This window comes from Moschus berezovskii, chromosome 18 (assembly GCF_049115385.1).
Source record: "Moschus berezovskii isolate FMDL1 chromosome 18, NW_MosBer_1.0, whole genome shotgun sequence".
NCBI lineage: Eukaryota > Metazoa > Chordata > Mammalia > Artiodactyla > Moschidae > Moschus > Moschus berezovskii.
In genome coordinates this window covers 63,986,151-63,999,713 of record NC_142477.1, presented here as the reverse complement: position 1 = coordinate 63,999,713, position 13,563 = coordinate 63,986,151, and the positions used below count along the sequence as shown (strand labels likewise).

The following is a 13,563-nucleotide window of genomic DNA, read 5'->3' as shown; positions in this document are numbered from 1 at the left end:
ATGATGTGAGAAGATGCTAGACTTTTAAAGTTAAAAGTTGTTACCAGATCTCTTACTCTCAAAATCTAGGTGTAAAAAATATTTTACACTAGGAGTTAAGGGGGACAGGGCAAGTACAGAAGTAACAAAAGGATAAAAAAAAACAATACAATACCTCAGGATTCATTATCCCTTCTTTTTTAAAACAGCTGTAAAACATGTCCATGGAAAACACTTCACTCCAAAGATATCCATAATATTGGCCATCATACCCCCCAGCCAAATGTCCAAAAGTTGCTGGCATATTTGTGCCTTTAAAAAAAGATACATTTCAAACAATGTGATGTCAGATGTTAAATATCAGGTTCTCAGCTAGCTAAGGCTTCCCTATGGGGAGTCCAGCTATGGGAGGAGACAGTGCTAGGTCCTTACAGCTGGTCACCTCTAGCACTCCCAGGGTTTATGGGTGTCCTTGGCCAAGATGTTTACAAACTTCTCTCCTATGACAGCTCCACCTCAGAGCTGGTTTCGGCCCTCCGCTCTGGAATGCCTAACAATAGTTTCAGAGGTTTTGTCCACACCCAATAGACAACTCAGTCCTTTCTTGTCCCTCAGACACATATATGTCTTAGAAATATTCTAATAATATTGAGCCTTCTCTTTGTCACACCCATTTATATCTAAAATGGGTCAGAATGGTACTTGAGGTTCATAATTACTGAAAAAGAACTCTTTACCTGAAAAGCTAAAAAAAGGTCTTACCAATTCCATCTACCTCCAGGGCTACTTTACAGAAAGGATTCTGTCAAAGAGGCCGGAGGCCCAAATTTGCTGTTCAGTATACTAGATCACAGAAGGAAGAGAGGGGCCTGGGCCTTTATTATCATTAGAAATGTGACAGCCTCAATTAGACAATAGTTTCTTTGATCGAAAAAAGTCATCTTTCCAACTATGTTTACATGCACAGCTATATGTTTGCTTGAAATAAATAAATATCAATGTAATGCGTATGTCTGACCATCTCCCACCCACTCACACGAGTCTCATAAATCATATCAGGTTAGAAAGTCAAACTGCCTGAACTGACCTCGGAAGCAGAATCAGACACAAGGTAGAAGCCTGTGCCTTTCTCTAAAATGTCCCTCCTGCCAGTGTCTTAATGAAATCCTACAGAAGTCACAGGGCACACAGGGAGGGCGGGGCCAGGCCATGTTGCCAAGCTGAATGGCTTTCTCTGCTCTGGGTGGAGGCCAATTGCTCACGCCTGATTACACTAAAATGCTGCAGAGCTGGAGCCGCCTTCCCTGCAAGCATATTTGGACAGGATAACTCATAAGGACAAAAGTATGCTTATCTGAAAGTCATGGCCTGGTTTCAGAAATCAGAAATAAATTATATTAGGTAATCTGCCTGACACACTCTGCCTTCTCTAGCAATGTTAAGTATACCCTGTGCTTCCCAGGAAGAAGGAACCTGCAATAAGTATATTTACATACCTGGAGTAGCTGCAACACCTAAAATTTCTGTGCAGTATTTGGCATATTCACTTGCAGCATCCAGCGCAGTATTGGTGTGGAGAGACTGATCAACTTTGCTCAAAACAATCTGGCGTAAGGTCAGAAGACCTAATAACATAAGAACGTTTGGGCATGTTTGGGAGAAGAGAAAACTATATGTTCTAATATCACAAGACCAGAGATTTCATAAATGGATTCTAACAGCATTCATTACAAGGTCACAAGACATCTCATTCTATTTAAGATTTAAAAGGAGATGCATCTTTGTTTCTTGGATATAATTCCAGTGTTCAGTTTTCCAATATGCTTAGTGGCCTTCCCACCTCATGTTAACACTCTGGGGTGCTATCATTACACAAGAGGAAATAAGTTCTATAGAAGATGCCAGCAGGCCTCTTGCCTTCTGAGATGGCCTACACTCTGTCTGTGGAGTGTGTTTTTCTCACAGCTGTTCTCACTTTCTGACATGACCACAGGCCCCAGAGCCGCTCTTGCTTTTTGAAATGGTCCACATTCTGTCTATGGAAACTGTATTTCTCTAAATAAATCCACTTCTTACCTAAAAAAGATGCCACCAATTCTCCATGAAGCAATTCTAATTTATTTTCTAAAATGGTAAGTCATACCTGTGTTGACCAGTCTAGAAGCAACAAGATTTTCAAGCAGATCATCTGTAATAGGGCTTCCATGTTTATAATGCTTAGACAGTCTTCGGAGGGAATCAGCGTCCCACACCCAGTTTTCAAGCATTTGTGATGGCACCTCTACGAAGTCAGTTTCCACGTTTGTTCCACTAAATCGTGCAAAATCGGTCTAGAAAGTAAACATAAAAATCTTTTTTAAAAAGCAGTGAATGAAAACTACATATATGATGACTTATAATCAATTCACTGAAACTTAAGTCAGAATCAAGAGTCAATTGCCTCTTTGAATGAAGGTTAAGATAACCTCAAATTTAAATGAAAGTAAAACAAGTAGCCAAGCAGCCTGAAAAATAGTCCCCAAATATCTACATTAAAATAATATTTCATTCTTTTGAATCACAGACACATTTGAAATAATCATCAGGAAATCATAACTGAAAAAATTTAGTTTAAGTTAAAAGAAACCTCAAGCTTTGAAAGTAAAAATATTTTAAAAGAATTTCCCAAGAACGTCCCTGGTGGTCCAGTGATTTAGGACTCAGTTCTTTTACTACCAAGGGCGAAGGTTTAATCTCTGGTTGGGGAAACTAAGATTATGCAAGCCAAATAGTGTGGCCAGAAAAAAAAAAAAGTTTCCCATTAAAATTGAAGAAATTCATAATCTAAGACAATCTCTCCCTAGTTCCCCTTGCTATTTGCATATTTTCTATTTGCATATGCTATTTGCATATCCAGTACATGCCTTTCTGGAGTATTTATCAATCTATTATTTAATTACTCAAGTTTTCATCAAAATCAGTTAAAGAGTTAAATTTAGACTGATATTATAGACTGATATCCCTTTCAGGTGTATGATGTTTTGTGCTTTAAGCTTTAAATAAGTGTTTCTAAAACAACCATATTGTAGAAAGCCTGAGCTGTACCTCTCAGATTGGGTAGAAGACGTTACCTTAAAACAAGAAGCCTCTCCAGTAGGAGTTAGCATTGTATAACAGTTGGTAAGTGAGGTGAGTTTAATGCAGCTATAAGAAAAGAGAAACAAAGGATATACTCAGAAGTTAAAGTACCCCTTGTAAAAATAAAGGACTTATTCTGAGGGTGTGGGCTAAGCGTTGAAAAGAAAAGTTTTATTTAAAAAAGGAAAGTTTAGTAAATTGTTGAATCAGATGTCAGGAAAGCTCTTAACCAGAAAGATGGGAATTCACTAGACAGGCTGGTGTTTTTCAGCCTTCACATCACCCAGAGAACTCACATAAAATTACTATTGGCAGAGGAATACTTAGCATTTACCCAAGTGGGTCAGCTGCAGAGTGGGGGTGATTCTGTTATCTTCCCCTGAACCCTGTCCTGCTTCCCCCTTTAGATGCGGCACGTCCCAGTCTTCTCTCCCTGCCTTCATCATCCATCCCCAGGGCTCTAAATGGAAGGAAGGGAGAGGAGGGGGCGTCACCAGTGGAGGAGGCAGCAGATGGGCCATTCTGCTTTTGGCCCAGGGCAGAGGCACAGATGTCAATGCCATCTCACATTCGGCCTCCCTCTCTTTATGCAAAAAAATGTTTTGCTTGACTTCCTATTATAACTGTGCTGATTCGAGATATGAAGAGCTGCAAATACTGATGGGCCAAACTAAATTCACTAGGCAATGGAATTGGGTAACCTCTGTTTGAGGACATTCCAATAAAAAATTCTTACAGGGAAAAAGTCAAAGGCTCCAGAAAAACTGAATATTTTTGCCTCTTTCTTGTATATAATCTTCTAAAAATAACTACAGCCTACACTATAGAGAAAATAATTGTATACAATAATTATAATAGCCAACATCTAATGAGACTTTACTATGTTAGGTGTTTTGCTAGGCTTTTTCATGGATTATCTGATTTAAATTCCAAAACAGTTGTATAATAATTGCAATCTCCATTTATAAGATGAGGAAATTGAGGCATACTGAGATTAATGGTAGAACCTGGATATTAAACCAGGTGGTCTGAGTCAGAACCCCAATTTTAATCACAGATGCTATAATATCTCTCTCTCTTACAGAAAAAAATCAAAGAAAAAAAAGTTAAATTATGATTTTACAAAATGGTGAAATCATTTTGGATCTAGTCTTATATCAAACTTGCCTTTATGTGAAGAGTAAAAGTGAAGTGTCAGTGTACTTGCTTAAAAACCTGATTTCCTGTAAGTACTGGAAGATTTTTCAAAGATCAAACATGACATTGACGTGTAAAGGCCAGCCTTTGTAACCATCTATCCTGAATTTGGGATTCTGTAATACTAACCGCATAACTTTCTAAAGATGGTATCTATAACTGCAAAATAAGTACTAACAGAAAATAAGGACAAAATTACACCGTCAACTATTACTATACAGTATTTTGACTAAAACATAAATAAATTTTGTACAGCCTGCATGTGTGAACATTTTTTGGTTAGTATTTGCTGGGGAGAGGGAAAATCCACCCCAAACAACAATAAAACGTATGTGTTAGTGGTGGGGCTCCAGATGCAGAAAAACATGAACAAATGAGTAAGTCATGAGTTAAAGTTAAAGAGAAGTAACACTAGTTCCGTCATGCAGAGCAGAGAAGAGAGGGCTTATTCTATCTGAAGCCATCCTGTAGTTGGGGAAAGACCACAGCACATGAATGAACAGATCAACAATGTCTTCTAAAGAACAAAAGGAAATGTTTGCTAGGAGTAAAAGCTAAAAATAACTCTGCTGCTTACTAATTTCCCGAAAGTCATGCCGTTTCTCTGTGTGCCCTTTGGGCAAGATCATTTAAATATTTTTCAAATGAGGAGGACAAAGAACTTATAAATTCAAAAGCTCAGTTTCCCCGCAAATAGCTAAATTTGAAAAGGAAAGGAATCCACAGTCAGTCACTGTGTCCATTCACAAAGAAACCATGGGTGAGTCTTAGGAACCAGCAGCCTGACAGGGGCCTGGTGAGAAAAACAGCCTGGCTTTGAATGATATTACTTTCTGACTCCCACCCATTTTCAATTGTGGGTTCCAAAGAGCCCAAGAAGTGTTTTCTAGTTTTCAACGTGAATAATTCAATGGTGTTGAATATAGACCTCAGGAGCCTTACTGCTACAGGAAATACTTTGACACTAAAAACCTAGAAAACAAGGTAAACTTAGATTCCTGTTTGGTTAGAAGTTTTTGAGAGGAAGAAAGCTGTCTAAAACTATGAGATGCTACAGACATTCGTTTCTCAATGGATATAACACAGTGAGACCTGGAGCAGAATGATATAAACTAAAGCTCAAAAAGTTATGTGAGCTTTTGTTATATTTAAGGACCAAATCTTATATAGGCTATTATTCTAATTAAGAGACTCAATAGTTGCTTTTAGCGTTTACAACTAAAGTGTTATTTTCATGAGAGCAAATCTCAACTCAAAGAAAGGGCAGTTGCTGAAATCAATAGGTGCACTCTGTTTAGGGAAAAGAACAGGGCTCAGGAGAGTGGACTTTGGTTGTCTGAGGTGATCCCCTAATGATTTCCTAGCAGTCATTCCATGTCCTGACCTGTCTGATCCAACCCTAAATCCAGGGATGATGAAGTTTAAGAAATAAGGCATTAAAAAAAGAAAAGTGCCACTGTCTCCTAGGCTTTGCCATAAACAGAGGGTTAAAGGTCATACTTTTAACTTCGCATATACCTAGCAATCATTGGCAATAATAATAGTAATAAAGAGAACCTGAATAACACGTTGCTAACTTTCACAACAGCCCTACAGTTTGCCGGTCAGTATTACCATCATAATTTAAGACATATAAAACAGCACATTATCTACAGAAGTCTTTTTTTTTTTGGCTGTGTTGTGCAGTTTGTGAGATCTTAGTTCCCCAACTGGGTATAGAGCTCAGGTCCCAGCAGTGAGAGTGCCAAGTACTAACCACTGCACCACCAGGAAATTCCCTACAGAAGTCCTGAATACTGCACCTTAAATTCACATGTTTATCCTCAAACTGGCTATATTTTCCTGACTACTACTTCTTATACATAAAGTACTTCTTTGGTGGCACTAGTGGTAAAGGATCTGCCTGCCAATGGAGGAGACAAGGGTTCGATTCCTGGGTTGGGATGAACCTCTGGAGAAGGGAAGGGCTACCCACTCCAGTATTCTTGCTTGGAAAATTCCATGGATAGAGGATCCTGGTGAGCCACAGTCCATGGGGTTGCAAAGAGTCGGACATGACTGAGTGACTGTGCACTCCACTCCATTCAAACTTAAATGCTGAGAACAACCTTATATGTATGAATCCCTTATTAACAACTGTACCTCCAAAATCCAGCACATGCTCAGAAAGTTGTGGATAGTCAATTAATCTTTGTGAAATAAATGAAGGTGTGAGGAGAATGTTTCTGCAGGAAGCCCAAACCTTGAACAACCCTAAGAGATTTCTCTTGGTCTTATACTTGACCTGACCTCTTAGCTCCCAACCCAACATCACCTACTTTGTCTTCTTTCAATACTCAATCAGTAAATCAGTATATAATTTATATCATTTTACTTAATAATATTCTGATTTTTTTAATTGTTACATTTCATATCCTCACACATTAGGCATTCAAGATACTATATCTTTTGAATCCCATTCTATCATATCTAGTACCACATGTCAGACCCAATAGATAATAACTGTTTCCAAGGAGTCAATAAAACATTTCTCTTTTAAACATATTTTTCCAATTATTTTTCAGAAACCACACACAGAAAACACAGTAAGGAAATTTAAAAAAAGTAAGTCTCCAAAGAGAAATAAACGATGTTGCATGACATCACATTTGGTTCATGATTGCAGCATTTATTCTATGTACATATGTCTATGTGCTTATGTATGTATAAACACACAAATATTCAAATTACAAAAATGGATCCTGAAAGAATCTAATACTGACGTTAAAACTGTTACAGGCTGCAGGGTTGGGAGCAGGAAGCAGAGGCTACAAGGCTGTTGATAGGTGTTCAGTGGACTTTAGGACCAAGACCTAAAAGGTCAACTTACACAAAGGGAAATGTGGAATTAGATGACCTCATCATTCCACACACATTTCCAGGAGATTGATTTAGAGGGAATTTGATAGAAGAAACCAGGAAAGAAGAAGTCCATCCAACAGGAACACATACCTGGGAGCCCAAATTCAGACCCCATGACATAATGCTGTCTCCATCACAAGGATGGGGGTGCAAAGAATAGTTACAAGCAATAAAACAGAGGGGTAAGGAGCAGGGTGGTTAGATCCTGGGTGAACATTTAACTTTTCTTAGTTTTTTCCACTTGAAAATGGGGGCAATACAACCCATTCCAGTATTCTTGCCTGGAAAAATCCACGGGCAGAGAAGCCTGGTGGACTGCAATCCATGGGGTTACATGACTGAGCACGCAGCATGAGGGGGGTGGAGGGAGGTGGGTTGGTAGCAATAAACTAGTAGAGCTGAAAAAAGGAAAAAGAAAAGAAAATGGGGGCAATAATAGTATAGTAATAGAAGTAGACTGGTCAACCCACTTCTGAGAATACTGTATGTACAAAATCAAGGAATGAATGTAAGGCATTGACTACAATGCCTGGCACATGGTCAGTTCTCAGTAAATCTTGGCTGCCATCATTCTTCCTGGCCTGCCCAGTATAGTCTTGGCTGTCTGACCAAGCCTCTCCTTAGCTTCCTCCAAGTACCTATTCCTTGGTGTTAACGCTGAAGATAAATGGACCCAGATATCCTTTCCACCTCTGCCAATATTCTAAATTGCTCAAACTGGGGAACTCCCTGATGGTCCAGTAGTTAGGACTCTACCCTCTCACTGCCAAGGGCCTGGGTTCAATCCCTGGTCAGGGAACTAAGATCCTCCAAGCTGTACGGCACAATAAAAAAAAAAAAAGATACTTTTAGAAAACAAATAAATGAATAAACAAAGTGCTTACTCTGCTCTAGCTCTAAAAGGCAGGAATCATTAAAACAAAACAAAAATACAAATGTGATGGGTTCCAATCACCTTCCATAGATCTTCACCCAATACCCATGGAGGGTAGGCATTTGTGAACTCTTTTAAATCTGAAGTGGCAGTGCTTTTCTTCATGACAATCTTTATAACCTTCTTAAATTATGACCTGTGTGCTATTTATCGATTTCAAAAGAGTTGAATTATATACAAGCATAGTTACAAGAACACTTCAGATATGTATGGCACTTTATTCTTCTCCAAGTACCTTTTCACACATTATTTAATCACATCAGCACTCCAGGGAAGTATATATGAGAATTGTTGTTGTTCCCATTTTATGAGTAAGAAAAAAAGAGATGGCTCAAGGAGGCTGAAAGTGAAAACTGCTCAGTTGTGTCTGACTCTGCGACCCCATGGACTATACAGTCCATGGAATTCTCCAGGCCAGAATTTTGGAGTGGGTAGCCTTTCCTTTCTCCAGGGGATGTTCCCAACCCAGGGATCAAACCCAGGTCTCCCTCATTGCAGGTGGATTCTTTACCAGCTGAGCCACAAGGGAAACCCAAGAATACTGGAATGGGTTGCCTGAAAAACGTGCCAAAAGTCAAACAGCCAGACCCACAAATACATGAATGATTTTTTAATCCAGTACTCTTTTCATAACACTAGGGTGCTTCCTAACTGATATAGGCTATGTTTATTTAAAATAGTGTATAATCCAAAATATTTAAAGCAGACAAAATACTCTATTAGTTTTTAGATGAAATTGACAAGATTATTTGAAGTGTGAAATTTTTCTTTCACTTTAATAAGGCTTTATTGTGATTATGTGTTGCTTTAAAATAATGATCTCTAACAGTCCAAAACTCATTATTGCTCTTAATGCACAACCCATATGGACAGCGCAAGGGAAGCTGTTAAGAAGCGTTCCTCCTTTTTTCTACAGAAGTTCAAAAGGCCAGCGATTACTGACAGCCCGGACCACAATAAAGCCGTGAGACAGGAGCAGATCCTAGAGATGCCACCTCCTGACGGCTATCGTCAAAATTATCTACCCTGTAGTGTAAACACAAAGGTACGAGTGAAACTCATCTCCTGAGTGACGAGATAGTAGGCACCTTGAACCAGTCCATCTACATGTTTGAAAACTGGATGTTCCTGCTGACCTATTTAAATATTACTATGACAAGCTCTAGCAAGCTCTTTTGGTCATCAAACTTGCCAACTGCCAGCCTGGAGAACTGAAACACTTGGCTGCCATATCTTAAAAACAATCTACTGAATATATATGGCAAATTAATAAATTCACTATATATTTCTCAGATAAGTCAGACGTATTACTGCACACAGAAACTATTATACTCCTTTTTCATTTCCATCTACTTTAGGTCAGTACAAAAGGTTTTAAAATCATTATAAAGCTGCAAATGTGTGGATCTCTGTCTGTGATTTTTAAGAAAATAGCAATGATCACTGGTTTCAAATACATTACTTTAAAAGATCTTAAAATATTATAGGACATTTGAAAGGATTAACAAACAAGAGATTTTTCAAAGATAATCTCATTAGGAGATGACCGAACAAGGGATTGTACTAATACACTATTCATCTGTATGACACATTTTATGTTCATGAAGGAGGTTAGGCAAAGTCTTTGAATGTAGTCTACTGTTTCAAGAGGTATCATTCACCATCAGTACATCAGTATATCTACTGATTCGTATATATTTGTTGTTGTTCAGTTGCTAAGTTGTGTCTGACTCTTTGCGACCCCATGGACGGCAGCACACCAGGCTCCTCTGTCCTCTACCTCTGAGAGTTTGCTCAAATGCATGTCCACTGAGTCAATGATGCGATCTAACTATTTCATCCTCTGCTGTCCCCTCCTCCTTTTGCCTTCAATCTTTCTCAGCATCAGAGTCTTTTCCAATGAGTCGGCTCTTCACCAATTCATATATGGATAGACAGCTGTCACATATAATTATATACGTGCATACATAGTTCATTCATATATATGTATGTATATATATGAAACATACATGTATTTCATTCATCAGTACATATATTGATCATCAGTATATATACTATCACCAGTGTATCAGTATGCATACTGATTCATATATATTCATAAGCATGTTCAGTCACATATATAATTATATATTCATATATAGTTCATCCATATAAATGTATATATATTTCAGTCATGAGTCACAAACTCACTTTACTCACAGTCACACTTTAAAATGAAACAGTACCAAGAAATTTATTTTGCAGTACTAAAGTGGGTATTTCAAAGGATCAAAATTAACATAAGAAATAATAAGAATAACAGAATAGCCAGTCCATTCTAAAGGAGATCACTCCTGGGTGTTCACTGGAAGGACTGATGCTAAAGCTGAAACTGCAATACTTTGGCCACCTTATGCGATGAGCTGACTCACTGGAAAAGACTCTGATGCTGGGAAGGATTGGGGGCGGGAGGAGAAGGGGATGACAGAGAATGAGATGGCTGGATGGCATCACTGACTCGATGGACATGAGTTTGAGTGACCTCCGGGAGTTGGTGATGGACAGGGAGGCCTGGCGTGCTGTGATTCATGGGGTTGCAAAGAGTCGGACACGACTGAGCGACTGAACTGAACTGAACTGAGGGAACTGCTTTGTGAACACATGATAAGCATATGATATTAAGGTTAAATGACGGTCGTGTTTCAAAATAAGAACATGCATCAAAAGCACAGAAAACCCTATTTGAGGACCAGTACTATTTTAATAAATGTGATTAAGACACCAAATGACTTCCTCATGAAATCATTAGCTGATCATTAACATCCAAACAAAGGAGGAAATAGTTCTTAGCTTGGAATTCAGTATGACCTAGGCTTTAGGGGGTTAGCAGCCCTTTGAAATTCCATGTAAAAATTTGGTTGTGTAAATTTATGTCCATTTTTCTCGAAGAGATTTCTATAGCTTAAATCAGATTTTCATAGGTTCTCAGATCCAAAGAAGAGCTACTGTTTATCTATGTACAAGTACATAACTGGATCTTAGATAATCTAAGTCACATAAGTCTGAAATTAAGAAAAGTATTTGACTTTTCCAAGTTATTCATAAAAATGTTTTAGAAAAATGGAATCTAGTTTTATTCTACTTAAAGGAAATGCTGGTCATAGAATGGACACTGATGGAAAATAAATATTTCAGGAACCCTATTGCTGTGAAAATAGACTTTAAAATTATCTAAGGAAGAAAATTTATGTTATTCTGAAAGCTTTATTTTCTTTGGATTAAAAGAGAGTAGAAATGGCTGTATTAGTATACCAGGATTTATTTATCTGAATAGATTCATATCCTATTCCTCTCTGCTTTTTAAAATAGAACATGGAAGCACCAGGAAGTAAAGATAAAATGCTGAAAGAACTAAATAGTTTTTTTTTTTTTTCTTTTAACAAAAGTGATAGTAGTTTTCTGGAAAAGAATGGGTACATTTTTGGTTATTACAACGATTACGGGCTACTCTGGAGAAGGAAATAGCAATCCCACTCCAGTATTCTTGCCTGGAGAATCCTGTGGACAGAGAAGCCTGATGGGCTGCTGTCCACGGGGTCACACAGAGTCAGACACGACTGAAGCGACTTAGCATGCATGCATGCATTGGAAAAGGAAATGGCAACCTACTCCAGTATTCTTGCCTGGAGAATCCCTGGAACAGAGGAGCCTGGTGGGCTGCTGTTTATAGGGTCGCACAGAGTCGGACACAACTGAAGCGACTTAGCAGCAGCAGCAGCAGTAGGGGCTACTCTAGGTGTGGGATGCTGGATGTCCGGCATTGAACTGCATGTCAGGACAACATGCTATTTATAAGCCACCCAATTCTATGGTATTCTGTTATATTAATAGCACTCTGAACTAAGACAAGTGGCTATACTACTCTTGGCCTTGAGTTGACAAAACAACTTACGTATCAGTCTGCAGTTTTTGCTGCAAGATTCAGGTTTATTCACACGTAACCTGAATTCTTCATTATGTCATACTACACAACCATGCCTAGGATTTGAAAAACGTTTTCTTTTATGTTCCGTTCCGTTCCGTCGCTCAGTCGTGTCCGACCCTCTGCGACCCCGTGGACTGTAGCCTACCAGGCTTCTCCGTCCATGGGATTCTCCAGGCAAGAATACTGGAGTGGGTTACCATTTCCTTCTCCAGGGGATCTTCCCAACCCAGGGATCGAACTCGGGTCTCCCGCATTGGAGGCAGACGCTTTAACCTCTGAGCCACCAGGGAAGCCCTCTTTTATGTTCAGTGAGGGTATTAAGGGGTTTTCCTGATGGCTCGGTGGGTAAAGAATGCCTGCAATGCAGGAGACACAGGAGATGAGGGTTCGAAGCTTGTTCGATCCAGGTCATGAAGATCCCCTGGAGAAGGAAATGGCAACCAACTCCAATATTTTTGCCTGAAAATTCCATGGAAAGAAGAGCCTGGCGGGCCCAGAATTTGAAATATATAAACAAAATGCTTTTGTTTATGTTTAGTGAGGATATTACCTAGATTTGAAAAAAAAAAATCTGTACAGAAAAGACTGTTTGGGAAAAACTAGAAAAATCCAAGTAAAGTGTTGAGTTTAGTTAGAAGTACCATATCAAAGTTAGCTTCCCAGTTTTGCCAAATGTACTGTAAGACGTTAACAATAAGGGAAACAAGATGAGGAGCGCTATCTCTGCAATTTTTCTGCAAATCTAAAACTATTCTAGTAAAGAGGTTATTTCTAAAAAGTTCACCTTTAGAAATGGGTGGAGATTTCCAATTTGGAAAACTGTCCCTCCATTTATGTAAATATCAATTTTAAAAACTGTTAGGTTGAACAACTGAATTAGATGTTTCCATGTCAGTAGTGGTTAAATATTAGCAAGTTCACATGGTTCATCCTGGAACAGCCTGGGCCTAGTTTATCGGACTGTGTTATGAAGTTGAGAATAAATATACTTTTCATTTTTATTGCACACACACATCTCTTTCTTGGTAAATTCCCCCCATGGTTATACCATGTTATCTGTGATTTTAATTGACGCCTAGCAAAGGACAGTCTAAGAAACTATTCATTATTTAAAAAGGAGTATAAAGTCTGGATGATTGAAAACCATTGAACTAAAGAAAGCATTAATAAGCCTAAGAGACAGATTACAGCACAGTTTATCTCTGAGTCTTACACCAAATTCCTCTGAGGAAAAGATTCAAAAGGGAAAAACAAATATTTGACACCCTTCCTTAACAATAGTTTTCTTTCTTTTTCCATAGGGTGTGGCCTCCAGGTGGTTCAGTGGTAAAGAATCCACCTGACAATGGAGGAGCCACAGGAGATGCAGGGTTTGAACCGGTTGGAAAGATCCCCTGGAGAAGGAAATGGCAATCCACTCCAGTATTCTTGCCTGGGAAATTCCACAGACAAAGCCTGGCAGGCTGCAGTC

The 13,563-nt window shown here is 38.7% G+C and overlaps 1 protein-coding gene across 3 annotated transcripts in view; it reads right to left on the bottom strand.

The window, feature by feature from the left end:
- The window catches only part of NLN (neurolysin), a 106,072-nt gene that overhangs the window by 14,853 nt on the left and 77,656 nt on the right, over window positions 1-13,563 (bottom strand). For all 3 annotated transcript variants that reach the window (XM_055421971.2, XM_055421970.2, XM_055421972.2), the window contains 3 exons: window positions 2,123-2,309; window positions 1,476-1,604; window positions 155-291 (listed from right to left, as the gene is read on the bottom strand). In XM_055421971.2, coding sequence (XP_055277946.2) covers window positions 155-291; window positions 1,476-1,604; window positions 2,123-2,309 — 453 coding nt within the window. The remainder of the gene's footprint in view (window positions 1-154; window positions 292-1,475; window positions 1,605-2,122; window positions 2,310-13,563) is intronic.